This window comes from Aulonocara sp. 'chitande type north' Nkhata Bay, linkage group LG4 (genome assembly GCF_057382095.1).
Source record: "Aulonocara sp. 'chitande type north' Nkhata Bay isolate Kocher_YH1m ecotype deep benthic linkage group LG4, A_spYH_male_GT1.1, whole genome shotgun sequence".
NCBI lineage: Eukaryota > Metazoa > Chordata > Actinopteri > Cichliformes > Cichlidae > Aulonocara > Aulonocara sp. 'chitande type north' Nkhata Bay.
In genome coordinates, this window is record NC_141347.1 from 21,927,372 (window position 1) to 21,947,652 (window position 20,281).

At 41.1% G+C, this 20,281-nt stretch overlaps 1 protein-coding gene across 3 annotated transcripts in view; it reads right to left on the bottom strand.

Moving 5' to 3' along the window:
• Window positions 1-1,022: 1,022 nt before the first annotated feature.
• Window positions 1,023-20,281, bottom strand: part of tbc1d16 (TBC1 domain family, member 16) — a 28,515-nt gene continuing 9,256 nt past the window's right edge. For all 3 annotated transcript variants that reach the window (XM_086289145.1, XM_086289144.1, XM_086289143.1), the window contains exons 3-13: window positions 19,937-20,099; window positions 19,478-19,786; window positions 13,717-13,911; window positions 13,405-13,552; window positions 13,107-13,271; window positions 12,260-12,408; window positions 8,800-8,934; window positions 7,811-7,997; window positions 7,047-7,226; window positions 5,098-5,244; window positions 1,023-4,447 (exon numbers count right to left, since the gene is read on the bottom strand). In XM_086289145.1, coding sequence (XP_086145271.1) covers window positions 4,154-4,447; window positions 5,098-5,244; window positions 7,047-7,226; window positions 7,811-7,997; window positions 8,800-8,934; window positions 12,260-12,408; window positions 13,107-13,271; window positions 13,405-13,552; window positions 13,717-13,911; window positions 19,478-19,786; window positions 19,937-20,099 — 2,072 coding nt within the window. In that variant the 3' untranslated portion in view covers window positions 1,023-4,153. The remainder of the gene's footprint in view (window positions 4,448-5,097; window positions 5,245-7,046; window positions 7,227-7,810; window positions 7,998-8,799; window positions 8,935-12,259; window positions 12,409-13,106; window positions 13,272-13,404; window positions 13,553-13,716; window positions 13,912-19,477; window positions 19,787-19,936; window positions 20,100-20,281) is intronic.

The following is a 20,281-nucleotide window of genomic DNA, read 5'->3' on the forward strand; positions in this document are numbered from 1 at the left end:
GAGCTAATGGGTTGTAATTGCAGGCAGGGAGGCACCCACATCACAAGCGACGGGGTCCCTGTACAGTAGAGAAAGACCTACAGTGGATTCGGTCCCTGGGTGATCCCAGGTTAGAGGAAATTCTCAAGTCATTTTCCTTTTGAAACCATTACACTCATCTCAGTGCAATAATCACCCCGGCCAGTATATTTATGGTTTTAAACAAAAGTACATGGACGAAGTACGAGGGAGTTTCGGGGGGGGGGGGGGACCCTGACTGTGCTATTCATAAGATTTGAGGATTTTTCCAGAGAAATATGTCTGAAATTTGGTCTTCCTGGAACTGCTGAGTGGCTAAACCAGAATACCTGCTCTGAGTCATTCCACACACACAAAAAAAACAACACTCCGTCTGCTCCAGCGTTTCCAAGGAATGACAGCATCTGATACTCTCTATAGCTGTCCGTGATAGTCACTCGATTCCTGTCAAATGCCTGAGCCATCACTCACTCTCATTCTCTCTCTCTCTCACACACACACACACACACACACACACACACACACACACACACGGCAAACGGTAGAGGCTGAAAAGACTTTGCTAGACAGTTTAGGGTTGAACTCTGGGAAACACGCTGTTCAAGTTATTGGTTTACTGTTGGCTTTAAAAGGTTTTGGTACCATTATTGCTATTATTAATAAGAAGAATCTGACTAACCAAACATAACACAGGTGTAGTACTGTGATAAAGTCTTAAGTCTTCCCTCGTGTCTTTATATGCTACTTCCAAGATCCTGGAGAACCAGAGATTTCTGGAGATCTTTAAAAGTTTCACGTTTTCTGCTTTTTTCACTCATTTTCAGTCCAGTCCTTATACTGATCATTTTCAGATTTTTCTTTCCTTCTTTTTTATTCATTACAACAACTTAACACACATTATGAATAATTCAAGCATAAAAAGGCACCTAACTTAAGGAATGAACCAGTGTTGCATCGACACATAACAGACAACTTGGAAAAGAATCAATTTTAATGGATCTTTAGGCACTTTGTTACTAACTGCCTGTTGCATAAACATTGATTGGTTCACATTTCTTTAGTGAATCCACAAAGAAATGCCAAAGATAACACAGTTTGACTGGCATGAAATAATATTTTATGCACCAACAAGGCGACTCCCAAGAGCTACAAACCTAAAGCTTGATATAGCTCAGCATGGTGAGCAGTGTGTCCTTAAAAGAGTGAAGAGGACAAATGAAGAAGGGGCAGGACAGAAACAAGTCTAGAGTAGGTAAACAATAACTGAAAGTAGTGTTCTTTAGAAAGAAAATCCTCAGAGATGCATCTGCTCTTCACTCAAAATTCATCGGAAATGGTCTCATTGGAAGGTTGGCTGACAAGAAGTCATTCTTAGTGGAAGGAGGGAGGAAAAAGGCTCAGGTATCCCAAATTACACAAGACTAAAAAAAAAATCAGTGGCAACCGGTCTGATGCAGTGTTGAATCCAAATTTGGATTCATGGCAATGATCTCCAGTAAAAACATGCCTGATAGAAAAACTCAAAACAGAAAATATACCTTTCACCAATTAAATCACTGAACATTTTCAGTACAGCTGTTCAGTTCAGTTTTTTATTCAGTCCAGACTTCAAAATTACTGAGGGAGTGAGGGATCATCTGGACCGAGGATGGAACAAAAGGCAGCCAACATCCAAAGAAGAGCTCTGAATGTCCATGAAGAAGCCTGGAGAACTTTTCCTAAAGACTACTTAAAGAAAATATTGTAGCCTGGATATGTCGTATTAGTAATAATACACTATAATATCTACATGGCTGAGACATTAGGTATTTTTTCTTTTGGTTCATTTGGGCATAATCTTGATACTTGCATTTATTTATTAGATAAAAAAAATACTAAATTTTAGTATTTTTTTAATCTTTATACAGAAAAATGCTGGCTCTAGTGCAGTAAACCCCATTTCTGCTTTATTTTCTACCAGATCAAAACAATTTATCCTCAAAATGAAATAAACTGAAATATTATTTAATCAGCAAAACAACAACAATCTTTCAGAAGTGCTTCATGAAAGCATTAGTGTCATTTTATTTCAGTCATTTTCAATGATACCAATGATAAGAATAGGCTCTTTTTTCCCTGTGACGTGTACAATAATGCATCAACATATCATAGAGCTTAACAGCTGTACATTCGTGACCACAACTCACAACAACCACCCCTGGAAATCGGAGTGTTCATTAATCAAGCTTGTGACTTGCAGTGTCCGTGTAAACAAATGTGATTTCAATGCTAATACAATTCATGAGCTCCCTTTCACACACATTCGCGCCGACCGTTGCTTTTCCGTTTTTCTGACTTTGCTCACTTCGCCGCAGCCTCCCCATCTTTAAAACTCTGCGGGCATCTCCAGCAAACAGCTGCACATGATAACTAATATGTCATTTACTGAGGCTGCTTGCTGAGAGATGCAGAGAACCGAAAGAAGGGGGAAGTGCGGCGGTGTGGGGGCGGTGGAGAAAGCCCGATTGAAGATCTTAATGTTGCGTTTTAGCAACAATTTAAAGATGTTTTCACTTAGAGGCCTGTTGCTCAAAATGTCTCAGGGACGTTTTCCAAGTGGAGATTGCCTTTAAGTCTGATTTAAGATCAGCACGCATCCCTCCTCAAAGCCTAACTGCTAAAGCGGCTGGCTTGTCTTTCTAATTTATCTACCAGGTTTTTTTCTGCAGGGTGGCTGCTGCTAATCTGGTCGTAGGGCATTCTGTGACTCACCAGATGTTAGCGGCCAATCGAGTTTCCACACACACACACACACACACACACACGCACGCACACATACATATATCAAAGATTTTAACACTTCTGTTGTCGAGTGAGACGAAGCAAAAAAACAAAACAAAAAAACACAAATACATTCATGTGAACTGATTCTTGAGTGTTGTCATTCATTTTAAGGTGAAGTGGAAAGACTTCTGGAAGGAAAGGGGGGAAAACAGACTAAAAACTGTGCTGATAATTTTTCACAAGGCTGTCTAAACATGGTTCAACACAGACGAGGATGAAGTTTCAAGTAGGAGAGAAAGTCATCAGTTTTTCCTGTCTGGATAAAAACTGCCGTCCGCGCTCTCTCTGGCGTCACACCCATTCGACACCTCGAGCAGAAAATACATTTCATTTGCTTTTTTATGCTAATGTGAAAACGGGAAGGGAAGAAAAATAAATATCCTATTACTCAACAGGTAACATGACAGCCTGACTTTCTCAGAAGGAAGAATGTTGTTGTTTTTCTCCGGCTCCTCAGGAGAAACTACGAGAAGGTTCTTTCCCATCATCTGATGAGGAAATACAAGAAAGCCCTCAGGATGTGTTTGTCCTGTAAACACATTCTTACCTCTGTGTTTTCTAAAAACAATTACTGTACGCTGTGCCCTCTATATGTAAAGAACTGCTCATGCAAGGATATAATATTGCTAAATATTTGTAACTGTTGATATAAACGCAAAACATTCACTTTGTTTAAAAATCAAACAAAACTTAGACCGCTAATCCATTCAAATTCATCATATGTAGGTTAACGCCTCTCTGTTAACACCAAAGGATCAGGTTTCACGTTAAAAATGTCCTGCTCAGACTTGAGATATGCATGTATAAACTTGATACTCAGACAAATATTCCACTGTCAGGACATGGGAACAGTGTTCAAAATGTAAAGTTCAAGTTATTGTGAATGAATCTCCAGTTTGTTTTGACCCTGGGTCAGCATCCGCAAGAATTCAGCCCAGTTGCCTCGGACCCTGATGTGACCCCCTACCCACGAAGCCCCTGGAAGAAAGCCAAGCCAGCGGCAGACTAGAACCTGAAAGTAACTCCAGCCAACATAGAGGCTGGTGATTGTCCATTTTGCTCCTGGAGGAAAGTAGCTTCTTGACCTCTGATCTATCCAACAGCGAATCCTCATCACGGAGTCTTGTGAAATGAATGTTAATAACAACATTCTGGTAAGGCAGTGTTCTACATTGCTCCATGTGTGGCAAAATATCCTTTTTAAGAGTGTAAAACTAGAAGCATGGACGATGGAGAGACACAGAGAAAGAGAGAGATGGGGAGGGGACAGGTGCTGCACGGTGACAAGCAAAAGCACCTCATAACCTCCACCTCAGGTCTGTTTCCGAAAGGTGAAAATGTCTCGAGTTTTAGAGCCTCTCTTGCCCTCCGGTGGAGGTGTCGGGGTGAGGTTCGGTGAGGGTGTGGATGACGGGGAGGGTGAGGAGGGCTGGGGGGTGGAGGTGCCTCCATAGGGGCAGCTCTGCGAGTCTGGATGTTCACCCGAACACTCCACGGCGGGGATGTAGCGGCTGTCCCACATCCCCGGGCCGCACAGTTTACAGAGGTCGTGAAGGCTGCACGGGATCCTGGGAAGCAGGCGGAACTGGTAGAGTAGACTGCGGGCCTGGAAAGCAGGACGAGAGGAAAGGAGTTCTAGTTTGCCACGATGCGGAGCCAATAAATGCAACACAGATCGATGCTGATATCAAACAGCGCATTAAAACACCAAAATAAATCAATGGGCTCGACTCCAGGCTAAAAGATAACAAAAGACTCTCAAGGTCAGAAAGCGTGATGTTGCCTAAAGCTACAAAGTCCGCATCGCATGCAGCAAAGCTGTGGAGTTACACCACCTGCATGCTAACATGAACTCGCTGCCTGTGGTTGCAGTAGTAACACACAGTATCCATAAACATGAGGAAGCAGGCATGGACACAATAGCCGGGATGGAGATCATAAATCCTCCACTTTGGCATGGCAGCCTCCCATTTAGTACCTCAAGGCCTCTGTGGGCAACTTAATGTGCATCAGTTGCTTTGCTGCAGCATTGGGGCAGGGCTGCCTTAATGCAAGCAGCACTGGATTTGGTTTAAATGTGTAGCAATGCAGCAGTCTGTCGAAGAATTCTTATGATGATCGTAAACAACCGATTATTCTCATATTTGGAGATTGCTGCGTGATAACCTTTATTTTTGGTATGAAGGAAGCGGAGTAGTGAGATGAAATGGTAACATAAAGGCATGAAAACCAAAAAAAAAGGTTTTACTGTGATACCTTGCGCAGAACCAGCTCTCCGTTCATGTGCATGGAGAGATTGCTGAAGTGCAGCAACATCTGGTCAGTAGCGAGCTGCTGCTCTGTCACATCCTCCCCGTAGAGAACAATGATGGCCACACACAGGAACAGGTGGAAGTAGTCCGTCTAAAGAGGAGGAGATCAGCAAAGAAGTGAAAGGTAGAAGGAAAATATGCATATTATCAGCTTCTGTGGTGTACAGTCAGTTATGTTACTAATGCAAATTTAAATTTCAGTAAGTGCTTTGCATTTATTCATGCCTTTGTTATAAGGAACAACGTTAAGGACACGTCTAGGATAAGGATACATCTACGCTCACTAATATTTGCTCAAATGTCCGTTAACAAGTTGCAACTCTATCAGATGCTTTTGGTAGCCATCAACAAGTTTCTGGCATAATTTTCTGGCATGATTATGGCTGGATATTTGACCCCCTTCCCGGCAGAATTGGCAGAGTTCGTTTAAATTGTTTGGTTTACTGGCATAGACCAGAGTTTTAAGTATAGTAAATAGATTTTTAATAGCGTTGAGGTCGAGGCTTTGTGAAAGCCATTTCAGAAGCTTAATGTTAGCCTGGTTTATCCATTTAAAAACCAGTTTTCTTGTGTGTTTGGGATAATTATCCTGTTGAAACACCCAGTTGTATCCAAGTTACAACCATCTAGCTGCTGATTTGAGTGGTTAATTCCAGCAACTTTGTGGAATATATGCCACCAGAGTGGTGTAAGATCAGAATAACTTGTCCTTACGTATAACTGTCTGTAACTTGTGTAAATCTAGATGATCACTGAGTTCCTCGAACCTTCTCATTGTTCTGAGCGTTGGTTAATCCAATGGGAGGTGTCTACCAGAAACTACCAGCTGTAGCCAATCATGATCACTAATGAAAAGTTGATATGATTTGGCAAGTTCAAAGACACTGTAGAACCTTCAGGACCATTTATTAAAAGATTTAAGTGAGTGTATATTTACGTTTGACCCTGTGTGGATGCAGGTTCAAATAAATCATTAAAAGCCCAAAAATTACCATGATTTTCAATACGAAATTAAATAAGGCCTTTATTAAATCTACTGTACACAATGAGCTATTGATGTGCAATAGTATTTGTTCAGTTGTCCATAACACTTTAAAATATCTTCCCCCATGCCTTTATTATAGGTCTGTTTTCACCTCCTGGTGGAATAGCCAGACTTTTACATTTTACCTGTCCTTTTATCATTAAGAAAGCAATAAATTCTTTAAGAAAAGCAAAACATTTTTCATGAAAAATCTATTTTTGGACTAACCCCAAACATTTCGTTTAGCAAGAACTGTCGAGATAAATATTGTGTGACCCAATATTACACGATTCTTCCCTTTCACAGAAAAATCAGATATCAATCAGAAATTCTTGCTTTTAGCCCATCTGGTATGTGACACTCAACTGTCTAAACCAAGGTTTCACTCTCATATCTCTTCTATCACCACCTGTAGCTTCAGATCAGAACATCTAGAAGAGAGTTTGAGCAGATGGCACGAAGCAGTGAGGCTGATATTTGAGGAGAGGTGTTAACCTCTTTCTCACTACGCACTACACAGGCATGACTAACTCTGATAAAATACAGAAAGGGTGGGAAAATATGCACTGGGTAGATCGATTCAAGATAAGCCAAATGACTTTTTTTTTTTTTTTAAACACAGTATTTTTACTTTTTACAATTTGTTTTTTAAGCTAATATGCTATTAGGGGTCACTGTAATCTCTGGGAATCAAAACCCAAAAATAAACAAAACCATTAAACCCCTTGAAGAGCAATTACAGGTTTTAAAGGCAGGATTACAGAAGCCTGCAGTGGGAAGCATTAAAGGAGTAACATGCAGCGTAGTATATGCAAAGTTTTTCTTTCAAACTTGTGTATGCAAAGGAGCCGTTCGGACTTTGACCTGACCTGGTAGTGTGCCCAGCACGCCTCCCACATGCGCAGGGCCTCGGTGTCGGGGAACTCTCTCTTAAAGCAGAGCAGGATCCAGCGATGGCAGAAGAGGAGTTGGAGGCCGTCCTCCCCGAGCCTGGTCAGGTGCTGGTGAAAACGTGGCAGCATGAGGCGCAGCAGCTCCCGCAGGTACATCTGGAAGCAGGATCATAGAGCTGTTTAAGCTTATTTCTCCTTCTATTTAAGCCAACTTTATGATTGGCTGCCCTTCATAAACTCAAAGTTTGAACAGCAGGCTGTGGAGCTGTGTGGCTGGGATGACCATATTAGGGATATCTACCCTCACTGACATCACAGAGTCAGAGTTTTATACTGCATAGTGGCTCTATAGCGTAATGATTTATACAGTCACCTAACAAGCAAAAAGATCCCAGGAGGAGAGACAAATCCCTTGAGGATTGCATCAGGAAGGGCATTCGGCATCAAATATGCAGCACCAACAACTGTGGTGATGACTTATGAATAAGGGAGTAGATCAAAGTAGCTTTGTACAATGTGATTCATCAGAAAACTGAAAGAGTTGTTTAAAGAATGAACAAAGAAAGCTTAATCTAGCCACTTGCATCTGGTCAAGAAAATAGATATAAATGTCTAAGTTACAGAAATTGTTAGAGACAACTTGAAGCTGAAGTGTCAGAAAGCTGTGGTGTAAAGCGTCTCTGCAGAATCAATTCAGACATTCGTACAACTCACAAAAGACGCACAGAGAAACTGCCTACCAGCTGCCTCTCCATGTCTTCGTCCCGCGGGGAGCTGATGAAGATGGTGTTCTCCATGAGGCCGACAAAGCACCAGAAGGTGTCGCTTTCATCCTGGATCTCAGTGAGCAGCGGGGCCACCAGGTCAGACATGCCCTGGCAGTAGCCCATGTCAGGATTAAACACTGCATAGTTGAGCAGAATCCGCCTGAGGCGACAACAACCACGAACATCTTAGTGGTGTCATAACATCTCAGCATCTCAAAAAAAGCGCTGCAAGTGGCCACAGTAGAACCATAAACATAAACCCCTTTCACAGTCTCCAATACAGCCTCTACACAGTCCTGCCAAACCAAATGTATAGTCCCACCCAAACACTCTCAGGTTTTTTTTTCCCTTTTTCTTGCATGGTTACCAATTTTGAGAAAACTTCCTTTGCTGTTTTCAGACCTTAGTAAGTACTGCATAAACAAAGGAAACAGGCTAAAGATAGTTTCTGTTGTTTGAGCACTAAATTAAAAACAAAGACTGAATTTGTGGAGACGGAGACTGCAATATGAGGATGCCGGTCTCTCTGCTTAGACTAAATGATCCAGACAAATGTCTATTTGACATATCAGTAATAGCTGTGAGCTAACTTATGAGATGAGTGCTCTCTATCTGGACATGTGCAGTGCTGGTATCACCCCAGCTCACATACAATATGAGACATAATGCCAGGACAAATACCAGGAGCCTTGATGAGAGTCACTAAACTAATATGCTATTTAAATCCTCTTGCTCCTCATTTGGAAAGCTATTAGCTCTGAGTATGCATCAAAAGTGCTCAGACGGCTTAGTCAGAGTCAATAAAGCATGAAACTCATTTGCCGTTCCCTCAGGGTTCAGAATATGAAATGAATAGGTACGCCTGTGCGTTGGGCTGAGGAACGATAAGGCTGGACTGGGAGAAGGTGACAGATAGAAATTTAAAGTGGATGGGAAAAATGAGAAAAAGATGGTGGTCTGACCTCATGATCTCCACATTCGGGTTGTTCTCGCCTCTAAAAAAGTGGTTGCTGCGGTCCGTTCTCACCACGTCTTTATCCACCGTGAACTGGACCTTTCTCCAGAACTCACTGTGCTCCTCCGGGCTCATGGACAACCTGAGAAAAATTCATATAAACACCAGAAAGCAACAGAAATATTAAGCGAAAGAAAAGGCAAACTTAAAGTTGCAGCAGTTAATAAAGCTGTTAAAGCGGTGGCGTTAAAAAAAAAGTTTTTCACTGCACAGTCTCTTAGGAAATGCTTGGTAATTAGAATCACAAAATGAAGGGTTATCAAGTGATCGTTGATGCAAATGTGACTCAGGTGTAACACTAACACTTAGCTAGAAATGAACAAAAAATCCAGGGGTGTGTAAACAGTGGGCCTGGCAGGGTATTTTACAATCAAGTGTTCCACTGAGAATAATACCACAACCATAAAACCCTATCCTTCCCTGTAGATGTTAGCAACTATATTAGCAATGTACTCTGAGTGTGGCACTAATGTACTCAAGTCCTAACAAGCAGAGGGGATTTAATTAACACTGTTTGTTTTCCATGAAGCCCCACCAGGAATAATGAGCGCACACCTGATGCAATGCCACGCAACTGTTTAGTTTTTGTTGTGTTCGTGTCCTTGGACCCTTCTACTTCTCTTTGACTTGAAATTTGAATTGTTTTCATCACTTTGTAGTTCATAAGCCTAGACAATAAGAACATAGATAGTTATAATTGAATGAGGCAAAAATCTGTATTTTTATGTGACTTTTCTGAGGTGAGACTTTTTTTGAGGGAAAAAAAGTCTTAATCTATCCCTCGTTTCTATATATTTTGCAAAGATGGGACATAGGTGCAGCAATTTATTGAAAAATGTGCAAACATACATGGAAATACAGGATATAAGGCAAAAACAATTCTGGTTTGCATGAGTCTAACAACCTTGAAAGTCAGTATTTGGTGTGACCACCTTTATTGAGCACAGCCTGAACTCTCTTAGGCACGTTTTTGTGTATTGTGTTTAAGTAGTCTTCAGGAACACTTCTCCAGGTTTCTTGAAGGACAGTCAAAGCTCTTCTTTGGATGTTCGTTGCCTTTTGTTCTGTTCTCTGTTAAGATAATCCCACACTGCTTCAATAATGTTGACCTCCAGGCTCTGGGGAGGCCAATCCATGACCAACTCCCATCGCACTGTGTGTGGGATGCAGTCGTGGAGACTTTGAGACTCTTTCCACGTGGCAATTCATGGTGGATCAAACGCTCTCTTCAGATTTTTCAAATTTTAACTAAAGAAATAAATTGTGTGTTTTTTGTGGCAGGCTGCAAGTAACAAAGTGCCTAAAGATACAATTTAATGTTGCTTCTCTTCCAAGTTGTCTTTTATGTGTAGACTGGTTCATCCCCTGAATTAGGTCTCTTTTATATGCTTCAATGTTTCACAGGTCTTTGTTAAGTGGCTTAATCAACAAACAACATTACTCTGAAAGCGGTCATATACTATACAAAGACTGGACGAATGAGTAAAAAAAAATGTCCAAAGACTATTGCTCAAGACCCCTTTAAAAACTACAAGAAAACCTGGCTCTTAACAACTTTCTTAAACCAATAATGAACTATTTTTAATTTTAATCTTGATGGCATTGATATATTTTTTTAAACGTTCTTCAAGCAGGAACTGAAAACAATGAAACCTTTATCTGCTTTAAAAAGAAACCTAATCGGATGATATCATCTGCCGGACATTATTCAGGTTAGACCAGAAATGCGATTGACATGATTCCTGTCATGCCACAAGTGAGAAGCAGCAAGTTAAATTTGACATATGTATGGTAAGTATAAAAGCTCAGAAGCCTTATCAACTGGATTATTTGGTATCCAATAACTAGACTGTGATTAAAGGCCAAAGGCTTCTCATTGTAGCAGTATAGGTAAGATCTTTTAAATGTGTTTTTATTGTTTTGTTTTGTTATTTGTAATTTGAGGACAGATCTGCTCCATTTTCTTTTAAAAGTTGAGCAGTCTTAATTTAAAAATAGCTAACCTACAGATACAATTTAAAATTGGTTCTTTGCCAAGTTGTCTGTGTGTATAGACCCTAAACTGGTTCATCCCTTGAGTTAGTCACCCGTTTTTAATCCTTGAATGGTTCAGAAGTCAGAGTTCAGTGGCTTAACAAAAAATCTCCTACAAAAATCATCAGGTAGAAGGACTAGAGTGAAAATGACTGAAAAAGCAGCCAAAAAGTCCAAAAAATGTCCAAAGAAAACCTCTGAAAAGTCTTCAGAAAAGCCTGGAGAGCTATTGCTCAAGACCACTTTAAAAAATTTAAATAACTTTTATTTATAGTATAGTATACTTATACTTATAAGCTCTAAAAAAAAAATGAAATAAAACAATTTATCTTCAAGTTAGCCAGAGGACATTTTCTTATTCAATATATATCATGTAATAAAAGCTGCAAACAAAAAAAATTATGACAACAGCTTGAAATGTTTTTTAAATGATAGGGATAAGAAAAAGGACAACTACTGGTATGCTTAATGTATGTTCACATTCCTCTGTTAGTTTCGCATATTTTCTTGTTGTGCGCTCACATTTCAAATTCAAATTCAAATTTTATTTGTCACGTACACAGTCATACACAGTAATCACAATAATCTAGTGTCAGTCTGGTTAGTTTTGCTTTACTTGTTATTGCTGCCCCATTTCCATTGACGGCCAGGTAGTTATCACATCTGACGGTGACACAGAATGAACAGACATGTCTCTTTGCTCCTAATGATCAACTAGTGGCCCCGGAGGCTGGCTCTACTCAAAGGCTCTTTACAGGAATCCACATCACAGTCAGAACAAGGACTCTAATTACCTGACTTCAATAAGACCTTCTCAAGCACTCAAAATGTTAATAGGCCATACACATGAAACCTGTCCAATTATCATATTCATTACAGACAGAGGGGCACAATGTGTGAAAATATGTGTACACTTAACCTTTTTGATGGCAGGCTGGAGGCAAATGAAGACTGGGGAACGTGCTCGTGTGTGTGTGACGTGTGCGTGTGGTTGGCCGTGCATACCGAAGCTGTGTTCTGTTTTTTTGTTTTTGTTTTATTTTTTCCATCCGACAAGACAGTATGATCTGATAAGCGCTGACATGTTTTTTTCTCAAGAGACCTTTTATTTCACACCCAGCACCTCCCCTTAACACTTTCCTGATTGCGCCTATTGATTGCTGAGCGCCTGCGATGAAAAGCCACAATAGGCTCACATATGGTTTAATGTTTGACTGACTGAGCATTTGGCAGCAGACACTGCAGCCACATGATAGTTTATCTGTGTTTCAGAGAGTGAAGCATACAGATGTCTCTCAATACAAGCTTTTTCTTTTTTTTTAATACTTTTAAAAAGACTTCATGATGTTAACACTGTACTTCCACAAACATACCTCCTCTGCTGGATGTCATGGTACTGGCTACGCTTTTGCAGTCTCCAATCTTCCCTTTCTTGGGAAGAGGAGTCATAGCTGTAGTAGTGCAGCAGGAAGGGCCACACCTCACCACGAATGGATGGGTCGATACCACCGAAAAAGATGGCCTGGTAAAAAGAGTGTAGAGGTGAGCACAGAGGGAGTGTGTTCTCTGCGTTCAAAGGGCAAGCAGGGGCCAAAACTGATAACTATGAGAGCAAACCATACTTTATGCAAACAAGGCATGCAGACAGTGCGGCACAGCCTGCAATGCAACTATCACCTCACTAGGCTTGTTTATCAAGTGCTGCAAAATGTTGCAAAACTGAAACTTCTGTAATGTTAACGGGGGGGGAACAAAAAAACAAACACTGCTTTGTCAGCAGGGGGGGGGGGGGGGGGGGGAACAAAAAAACAAACACTGCTTTGTCAGCAGGTCCAGCAAGAACAGTCCTCTTTTGCAATTCCTGCACTTGTGCATTTACTGAGGAAATGTTTTGGTCTGAGTCTAACGGCCTCTGAGTCATTTTCAACAATATGGTAAAGTTTAAACTGAGTCAATCAAAGAAGACTGAAATGAGTCACAGGGGGACAGTGGCCAAGACCAATCCTCTCATCATTTACAACCTGGGAGTGCTGATTCAAACTGAAACTTCAGTGTGGGGCTGAGTTTCAAAATGACTTTCCGAAGCATGTGCTACCAGAAAATGTGATGCTTACAGTATGGATAGGTATGACTGAGCTTAACATATTAGCTGATTGATTACGTTCTGACTGATTCCTCAGAATTATAATAGCCTGCTTGTGTTCACACCTGCATACATACCTTGCGCAGCTTATACTCCTCCTCCACCTGTCCGTTCTGGTTGAGGTGACGTAGCCAAGTGGTGACATCCAGCCTTCGATAAAGCCTCTCTTCTGGGTGAGTCTCGGCCGATGGCAGGGTGGGCCTCTGGATGGAAAACTGCATGCAAGACTTCTCATCTGACACCTGATGTTAAATGAGACCAAAGGGGAGAAACACATTGGCGAGGACATTACAACTGAATAAAAACTGTTAAAAAAAATGCTTCCTTTTCCAATAAAACTAGAAGCCAAACTGGGAATTTGGGCTGTAACCCGACCTGGTCTTTGAGCTGAGTTTCTCTGCAGCACTTCCACTGCTGGAACACCTCAGCCAGCTTGTCCAGGCCAGCATGATGAAAGTGGAGGATCTTATATTGGCTTTCTCTGCTAGCTATCACCAGCTGGCCACTAGTGCAGGCCTCGTCACTGCAACAACACAATGGTGAATGATAAAGTCAATAACTACTGTAGTAATAAAGAACCTCACGCAGCGAACAAAGAGCCTGTGAGAGAGAGTGAAACATTACGCAGTAGCGCAGCAAAGTGACCCCTCGCGACCTTTCTCCGACCTTTTGCACTCTCCGACTGACCTGAAGAAGAGTCTCAACGACCTCATGTGACCCAGGTCGACCCTGAAAACTCCACACAATTGCTCCAGAGCTAGGAGCTTCTGCTGCTCCTCCCACCGCATGCCCTGCGACTGGCTGCTGCTCTCAGAGGGGGCATGGCTGTCCAAACTTGAAGCAGAGCTGGCCGAGTGGTTCATGGATTCCTCGCACAGCTCCCTGGAAAACAAATAAATTTAAAAAAAAAAAAGAAAAAAGATTTTGGAATCAGAATTTGGGGGTTTGTTTAATTCAAGTATTTTCCCCTTTACATCACAATAGGGAGTCTTTAAATGTAGTTTCTCTCTCTTTGCTTCTTTAACCTCACATTCAGATAGAAAGTTGTGTTTTTCAACGTGAAGCATTGACAGTGAATATCACAAAGTCAGAGGCCGTTGGTGGAGACACTCCTCGGCTCAGCTCTTCCCTGTTGTTTTATGTCTCAATATGTTTTTCACCAAGAGGCTGAGAATAGGAGGAATGCATGGAGGCGTCAGAGGACAGAAACACACACATGCACAAACACACAAGGAAATCTGTACACACACAAATCACACACACACACAAATCACACTGTCCGCTGTCCAATTTCCCCTGTCATTCCCTCATGGCAAGCATGTTGTTCCCGGCACTGAAACCTGAGCTGAAGGCTCCTCTGCTGCACGAGGAGACACACAAGAACACACACATTATAATCACACGTGTGTGCAGAGAAACATGCATGCGACAATGCCAAAATATGTACGTGGCCAACACAAACACGCACTGCGCACCGCAGCAAACCACACGCCAGCCAAACTGCTCGCTGGCTGGCGTGTTCTCTCTAACGTACACTCATGTAGACAGACACACACAGACGCTCAAGAATGGACCATAGCTAATGACCAAAATGCACTCGCAAACACGTCTCCAGACCTGCTAACGCTGAGAAACAGAAATGCATTAAACCCGGCGACATTTGAGAAGCACACGTGTAAATTAAGTTGCCTGATTATGACTTGCTATAAATCCTACACACACACACACACACATATATATATATGCATCAGAAATATATTTTTTAACAATACAGCCAAGAAGAGGTCATTCACGATCAAAATTTAGTAAGAGAAGAATATCAATTTGTAAAAATGTATATATTTTTTCCACTCTGCTCGCATCAGCTGACACGTTGGCTTCTTTGATCACGAGGGAGGCCGGCTGAGCCTTTTACGCCCCGAATCAATCATGTCTTGCTAATAATTTGCCTGTTAGCAGATGGGAAAATAACAAGGCTGATCAATCCAAGCTGCACTGTTTCCTTATGTTATCTGGTGATTTACTGCTCTCTGTCTCATGTATCATGCCACAAACCAGACTGTGGAAGACTACGAGACGGGGAGAGAGGCGCAGAGAGTTCTGGTAAGAGAGTTAGGCAATGAAGGAGATCTTTTAACGGACAACTGTGTTTCCCCTTTTTTTTTGTTAAGTGACTGTGAAGGCCCATAAGCCCATTTACAGCTGACATTTCCTTCTCTCTTTCCTGCATGCTTAAGACTCATACATTAAAATCTTTTTGTATATTTCGCCACACAGACAAAAAAAAAAAGTAACAAAGGTCAGAGTGAAAAAGCACTTGATTTCTGAAATCTGAGCATGGGTCATTCACTGTGCTGCGTTCAAGCGTAAACTCAAGAAGTGATTAACAACATCTGTCAGTGTTTAGAGCTCGATTCTATTCATTTATATTAGGGAGCAAAAGTAGGCAGCAGTCACGCCATGAATTCTGCACAGTGTACATTATATAAACAAGCTGTTTTGCTTGAGTGAGACTGCTGTAACCATCATGTCCCACCAGGCCAGGGTGAGATCAAACTGCCCTGAGGCCCTGTGTAATGCTTCCCTCCACACACATAAGGCTTTACTCCGGGGGAAAGTGCTGCCAGGTCACCCTGAGAACCACCACGCAGTGAACAGGCCTACAGAGACTCCCAGGTCCTCTAGCTAATCCCTGGAGAGAACAGGGAGTTTAAGGGAGGGCTCAGATGAAGGGGGCGGTGTGGGCGCACACTGAAAAGTGGTCAGTACAATTTGAAGTTTTAGAAAAGGAGAAAAAACATCCAGCATCATCTTATCCTTTTCGGAAATAATCCCTCAAAGGCACTTTCTGCACTCTGGACACTCTTTTGTCCATATTAAATGTACTTTAATTTGATTATAAACCAACAGATAAAGAAGAAAGAAATATTTCTGCTGAAAAAAAAATCCTGTTTACTGATTTTTTTCCCCCTTACATAACAATTAGGTAGTTGAAAAAATATTTAAACATGGAAAACTGGAAAAACAAGGAAAAACTAAGATCGCAACTGCCAGACCAAATATACGTAACAAATGGTTGCAAACGTTTTCAGGCGTCACAGTAAAAAACCACTGTTCTTAGACATAATCATATACTAAACGTTCCACAAAGTGCAGCCCCAAGAAGGCAGTACGCATTGACAGCATCATAAACTAATGTTAAACTTTAAAGAAACTTGTTAAGAAGCTCGACAGAGATTGCTGCAGATTTCTCTCTCTCCCTCTTTTTTGCCCTCTCCCACCGCTCTCCTCTTTCTGCCCCCCCTTTTCATCCGCTCTCACTCTCATTCGCAGAGCTTTCTCTTTGAATGATTCCAAGTGACATGTTTCCAGTTCCTGGCCCCTTAACAGTGTCAATTAAAGCAAGAGAGAGAGAAAGAGAGATTGAGTGGGTTCCAGGGTTTTGGCTGCTGCTCTGCTCTCTTCAGTCCTCTAATCCAGAGAGCTGACATTCAGCCCAGCACAACAACCCTGGGAGCACTGAGAATCAAAGGGCTTCACACAGACTTTAGGAAGGGGAAGGGGAAAGGGGGTGGTGGTGGTGGGCCGAAGTATTTGAGAGGTGGACAACACCAAACGATACAACAACTCGAGAATATGCAAAAGGAAGAGATGTGAAATAATAATAATGAGAAAAGTGGGAGGAGTTGACAGATATGGAGAACAGAGGAGAATCCAAAAGAAGAAGAAAAAGAAGGAGGGGGGAAAAAAATAACAGGCAGAGGAAAAGATGGATACAGTGCCAGAGAGCTGTGAAGAGACACCAACAGCAAGTGAGGCAGAGAGTTTTGGATGAAGAGAGGGACGGAGTAAAGGTTAGAAGCTGTGAAGCAAAGAGCAATGCCAAGTCACACACTGACTGCACTTACAGCGAATGTGAAAAAGTGGCTAAAAACACTTAAAGTCACACTGTCTCACTCTTTTTTTTTCTTTTTTGGTGGGGGTGGGGCGGTGGGGGGGGGGGGGGGGGGGGGACACTGACACAGGCTTACACATTTCTGGGCAACATATCAGGCCACATAGCTGCGTGAGGAAACATCCGCAAAGGGAATCATAAAATCACACGACCGCGAGGTCTGAACAGCAACGCAATTACTGTACAGATGGCTCCCCTGACTACAGAACAGTGTGTGGAGGGATTGTGGTTTGGCTTGCTTTATTTTTGTTTGTTTTTTTAGGATTTGGAGACTTATTTAAAGACCTCTGTGACATTACACAGCATTTAGATCGAAGGCCAATTTAAATAAAAATTGAAATTGTGAAGCCTGATAACATTTCATGGTTCCTGCTGAAGTCATCTACCTGCTTTCAGGTCGCTCGGGACATTTAGCTGTAGTGCAGTGAGCCACCTTGTGGCTTCAAACTGTAAACCAGATCACATGCAATCAATTCTTTTCTTTTTGGCTCCACCTTCTGGTAGCTTAGGGCAACTAAAAAAAACAATTTGTGAATAAAAACAACACAAAAAATTACAGTAAGGGAAAATTTAACATTATGTTATTCGAAGCCACAACAAGAAAGGGAAAGAAATCAATAATTTTGACTTTATGGAGCAACTTAGCTGATATTAAATAGAATGAAATATTTACTATAAATTTACTTTGGAGTACCACTGAATACCTCGAGGAATGTAGGAACAGCCCACTAATATAACCTCATTCGCTTTTAAAAGAAACACACACAATCTCATAATATTTATAACACAATCTACTCACACAACACTTCCATGATCTTTAAATGTATGCAAAAATAACCCAAAATAACCCTTCCCATAAGTTAGTTCCTAAACACGTGGCAGGCTCAGTCTGAAAAAAGCTGTCCAAAGTTTTTGATTATATTTTCTTAAAACTGCGCATAACAGGCTTTGAATGTGTTAGTTCCTGTTTGATGACTGGTTAGAAGTGTTATCCAGTCAACAGAGATGTGTGTATGAACCCTGCTGTATGAAACAGAAGTGTAAACGGTTTAGCTTCACCTTTCTTTGTTTGTTAAATAAACTTGAGAACCTGGACAACAACGGGTCAGTTACTGTAGTTTTCACACAGTGTCTTTATTTTTATGATAACAAATACAAACACAAAACATACACATATATATATATATATATATATATATATACATACATATATATATATATATATATACACACATATATATATATATATATATATATATATATATATATATATATACACACATATATATATATATATATATATACACACATATATATATATATATATATATATATATATATATACATACATACATACATACATACATACATACATACATACATACATATATATATATATATACACACACACACACACATACACACACACATTAGGGGTGCAACGATACTCGTATCAATATTGAACCGTTCGATACAGTGCTTTCAGTTCGGTAAGCATATGTATCGAACAATACAAATTTTTAAATTTATTTTATCAACTTTGCTTCTGACGATGCTGTCTGTGTTGAGAGCTCACTGGATCTGCGTTCGACTACTCCGCCTAGGCTGCACTGTCGAGCGCAGATCCACTGAGCACAGCACAAGCTAGCAAGACAGAAGCTAAGCTCGTTGCAACATGGGAAATTGAACCTCCCCCACCCTCATTCAGATCTGGCCTTTGGAACTATTTCATCATTCATCTATTCCGTCATTTAGACAGCCGTTAGCACATGATTCTCCTTATGGGGACCTGATATGTTTAATATGCTGCTGAGAATATAGCCCAGAAGAAGCGTATAGTATAGCTTTTATTTTGGAAAGAGCCATTTCTCTGTAATAAACTCTCTTTTCCAAAGATGAGGGATTTCTGCAACATTAAATTTAAAAACTGAACGTTTGAGTTAAAATATATATTTATACTTTTAATAAATGACAAATTAAAAAAGCATGAACATTTTTTTGTATCGAAAAAATATCGAACCATATCACCAAAGTATCAAACCGAACCGAACCGTGAATTTTGTGTATCGCTGCACCCCTAATATATATATATATATATATATATGAGAAGGAAAAAAGTGACCTGACCAATTAGTGTGTTTTCGTAATAATAATAATAATAATAATAATAATAATAATATTTTTTAATAATTATTATTTTTACTCAACCTTGAAGGGGAAAAAAAACATACAAAATTAAACAGTTTAAACTCTCCTATGTATAACTAATAATAAAGATTATTGTCTTTATTCAGGACAAGGTTATAAGTTGCCTCTAGCTACTAAAAAGCTGTATAAAAGATAATTTGTGCCAAATGCAACATTTGCTCATAATTGTCAGTCTTTTTATTATTAATTGATTTGTGACTTGGTGAGCCAAATTTTCCACTAATGTGGGCAATAAATTTATTCTATTCTATTATTAATAAGGCGACTTTCAATCCTCTCACTGACCTGCTCTCGTTGTCCAGGAAAACGGAGCCACTGCTTTCACAGAGGGCCTCACTAACGGGGGACAAGCAGAAGGGAGAGGAGAAGGTGTCCGAGTCCGAACCCATAGTGCTGTCCCGGCTCACTTCATCAGACAGCTCACAGGAGCCCTCGTCGCCTTCCTCCCCACCTGAGGGGAGCTGCTGCTGGTGTGAGGACGGATCGGCTCCAGCCTCGACCACCAGGCTGTGGCTCTCTGTGGAGGTGCTGCTCGTAATGTTCCTCTCCTCATCCTCGTCTTCCTCCTGGGCTGCTGGGGGACGGGAGTGAGGTCTGGAAAGGATGTTTATAAATTGAGTTCCTTGAGAGTATTTCAGTTCATGCTTTACTGAAAACTGCTTCCCACTACTGTGTGGTGCTGATCGAGATATCAGCACCGCATAAACAACCCAGAGACACATTTTAAGTAACACGTTCTTGTACCGTCTGCCTCTGCGGCGGGCGTTCCTGCGTACAGGCGAGCTCTCCGGAGTGATGTATCGCAGCGCCTCTTCATCCTGCCTCTGGATGCGGGAGTTGGGGACCCAGGTCAGGATAAGAGTGGTGCCCAGGCTCTCATCCTTCTCCACATGGACACAGAGGTAGCCTGCAGAGGGCAACAAAACCTTGATCGTGTTATGACTAATTATGGTGGAGGTAATTTGGGAATGTAAGAAGAGCTTGTGAAGCATTTTATATATAGCAGCCAATTTAAAACAAACACGTAACTCGAGAACAGGGAGATGATGATGACAGAGGAAGTGTTGCTCATATATGCCAGGAAAAAAG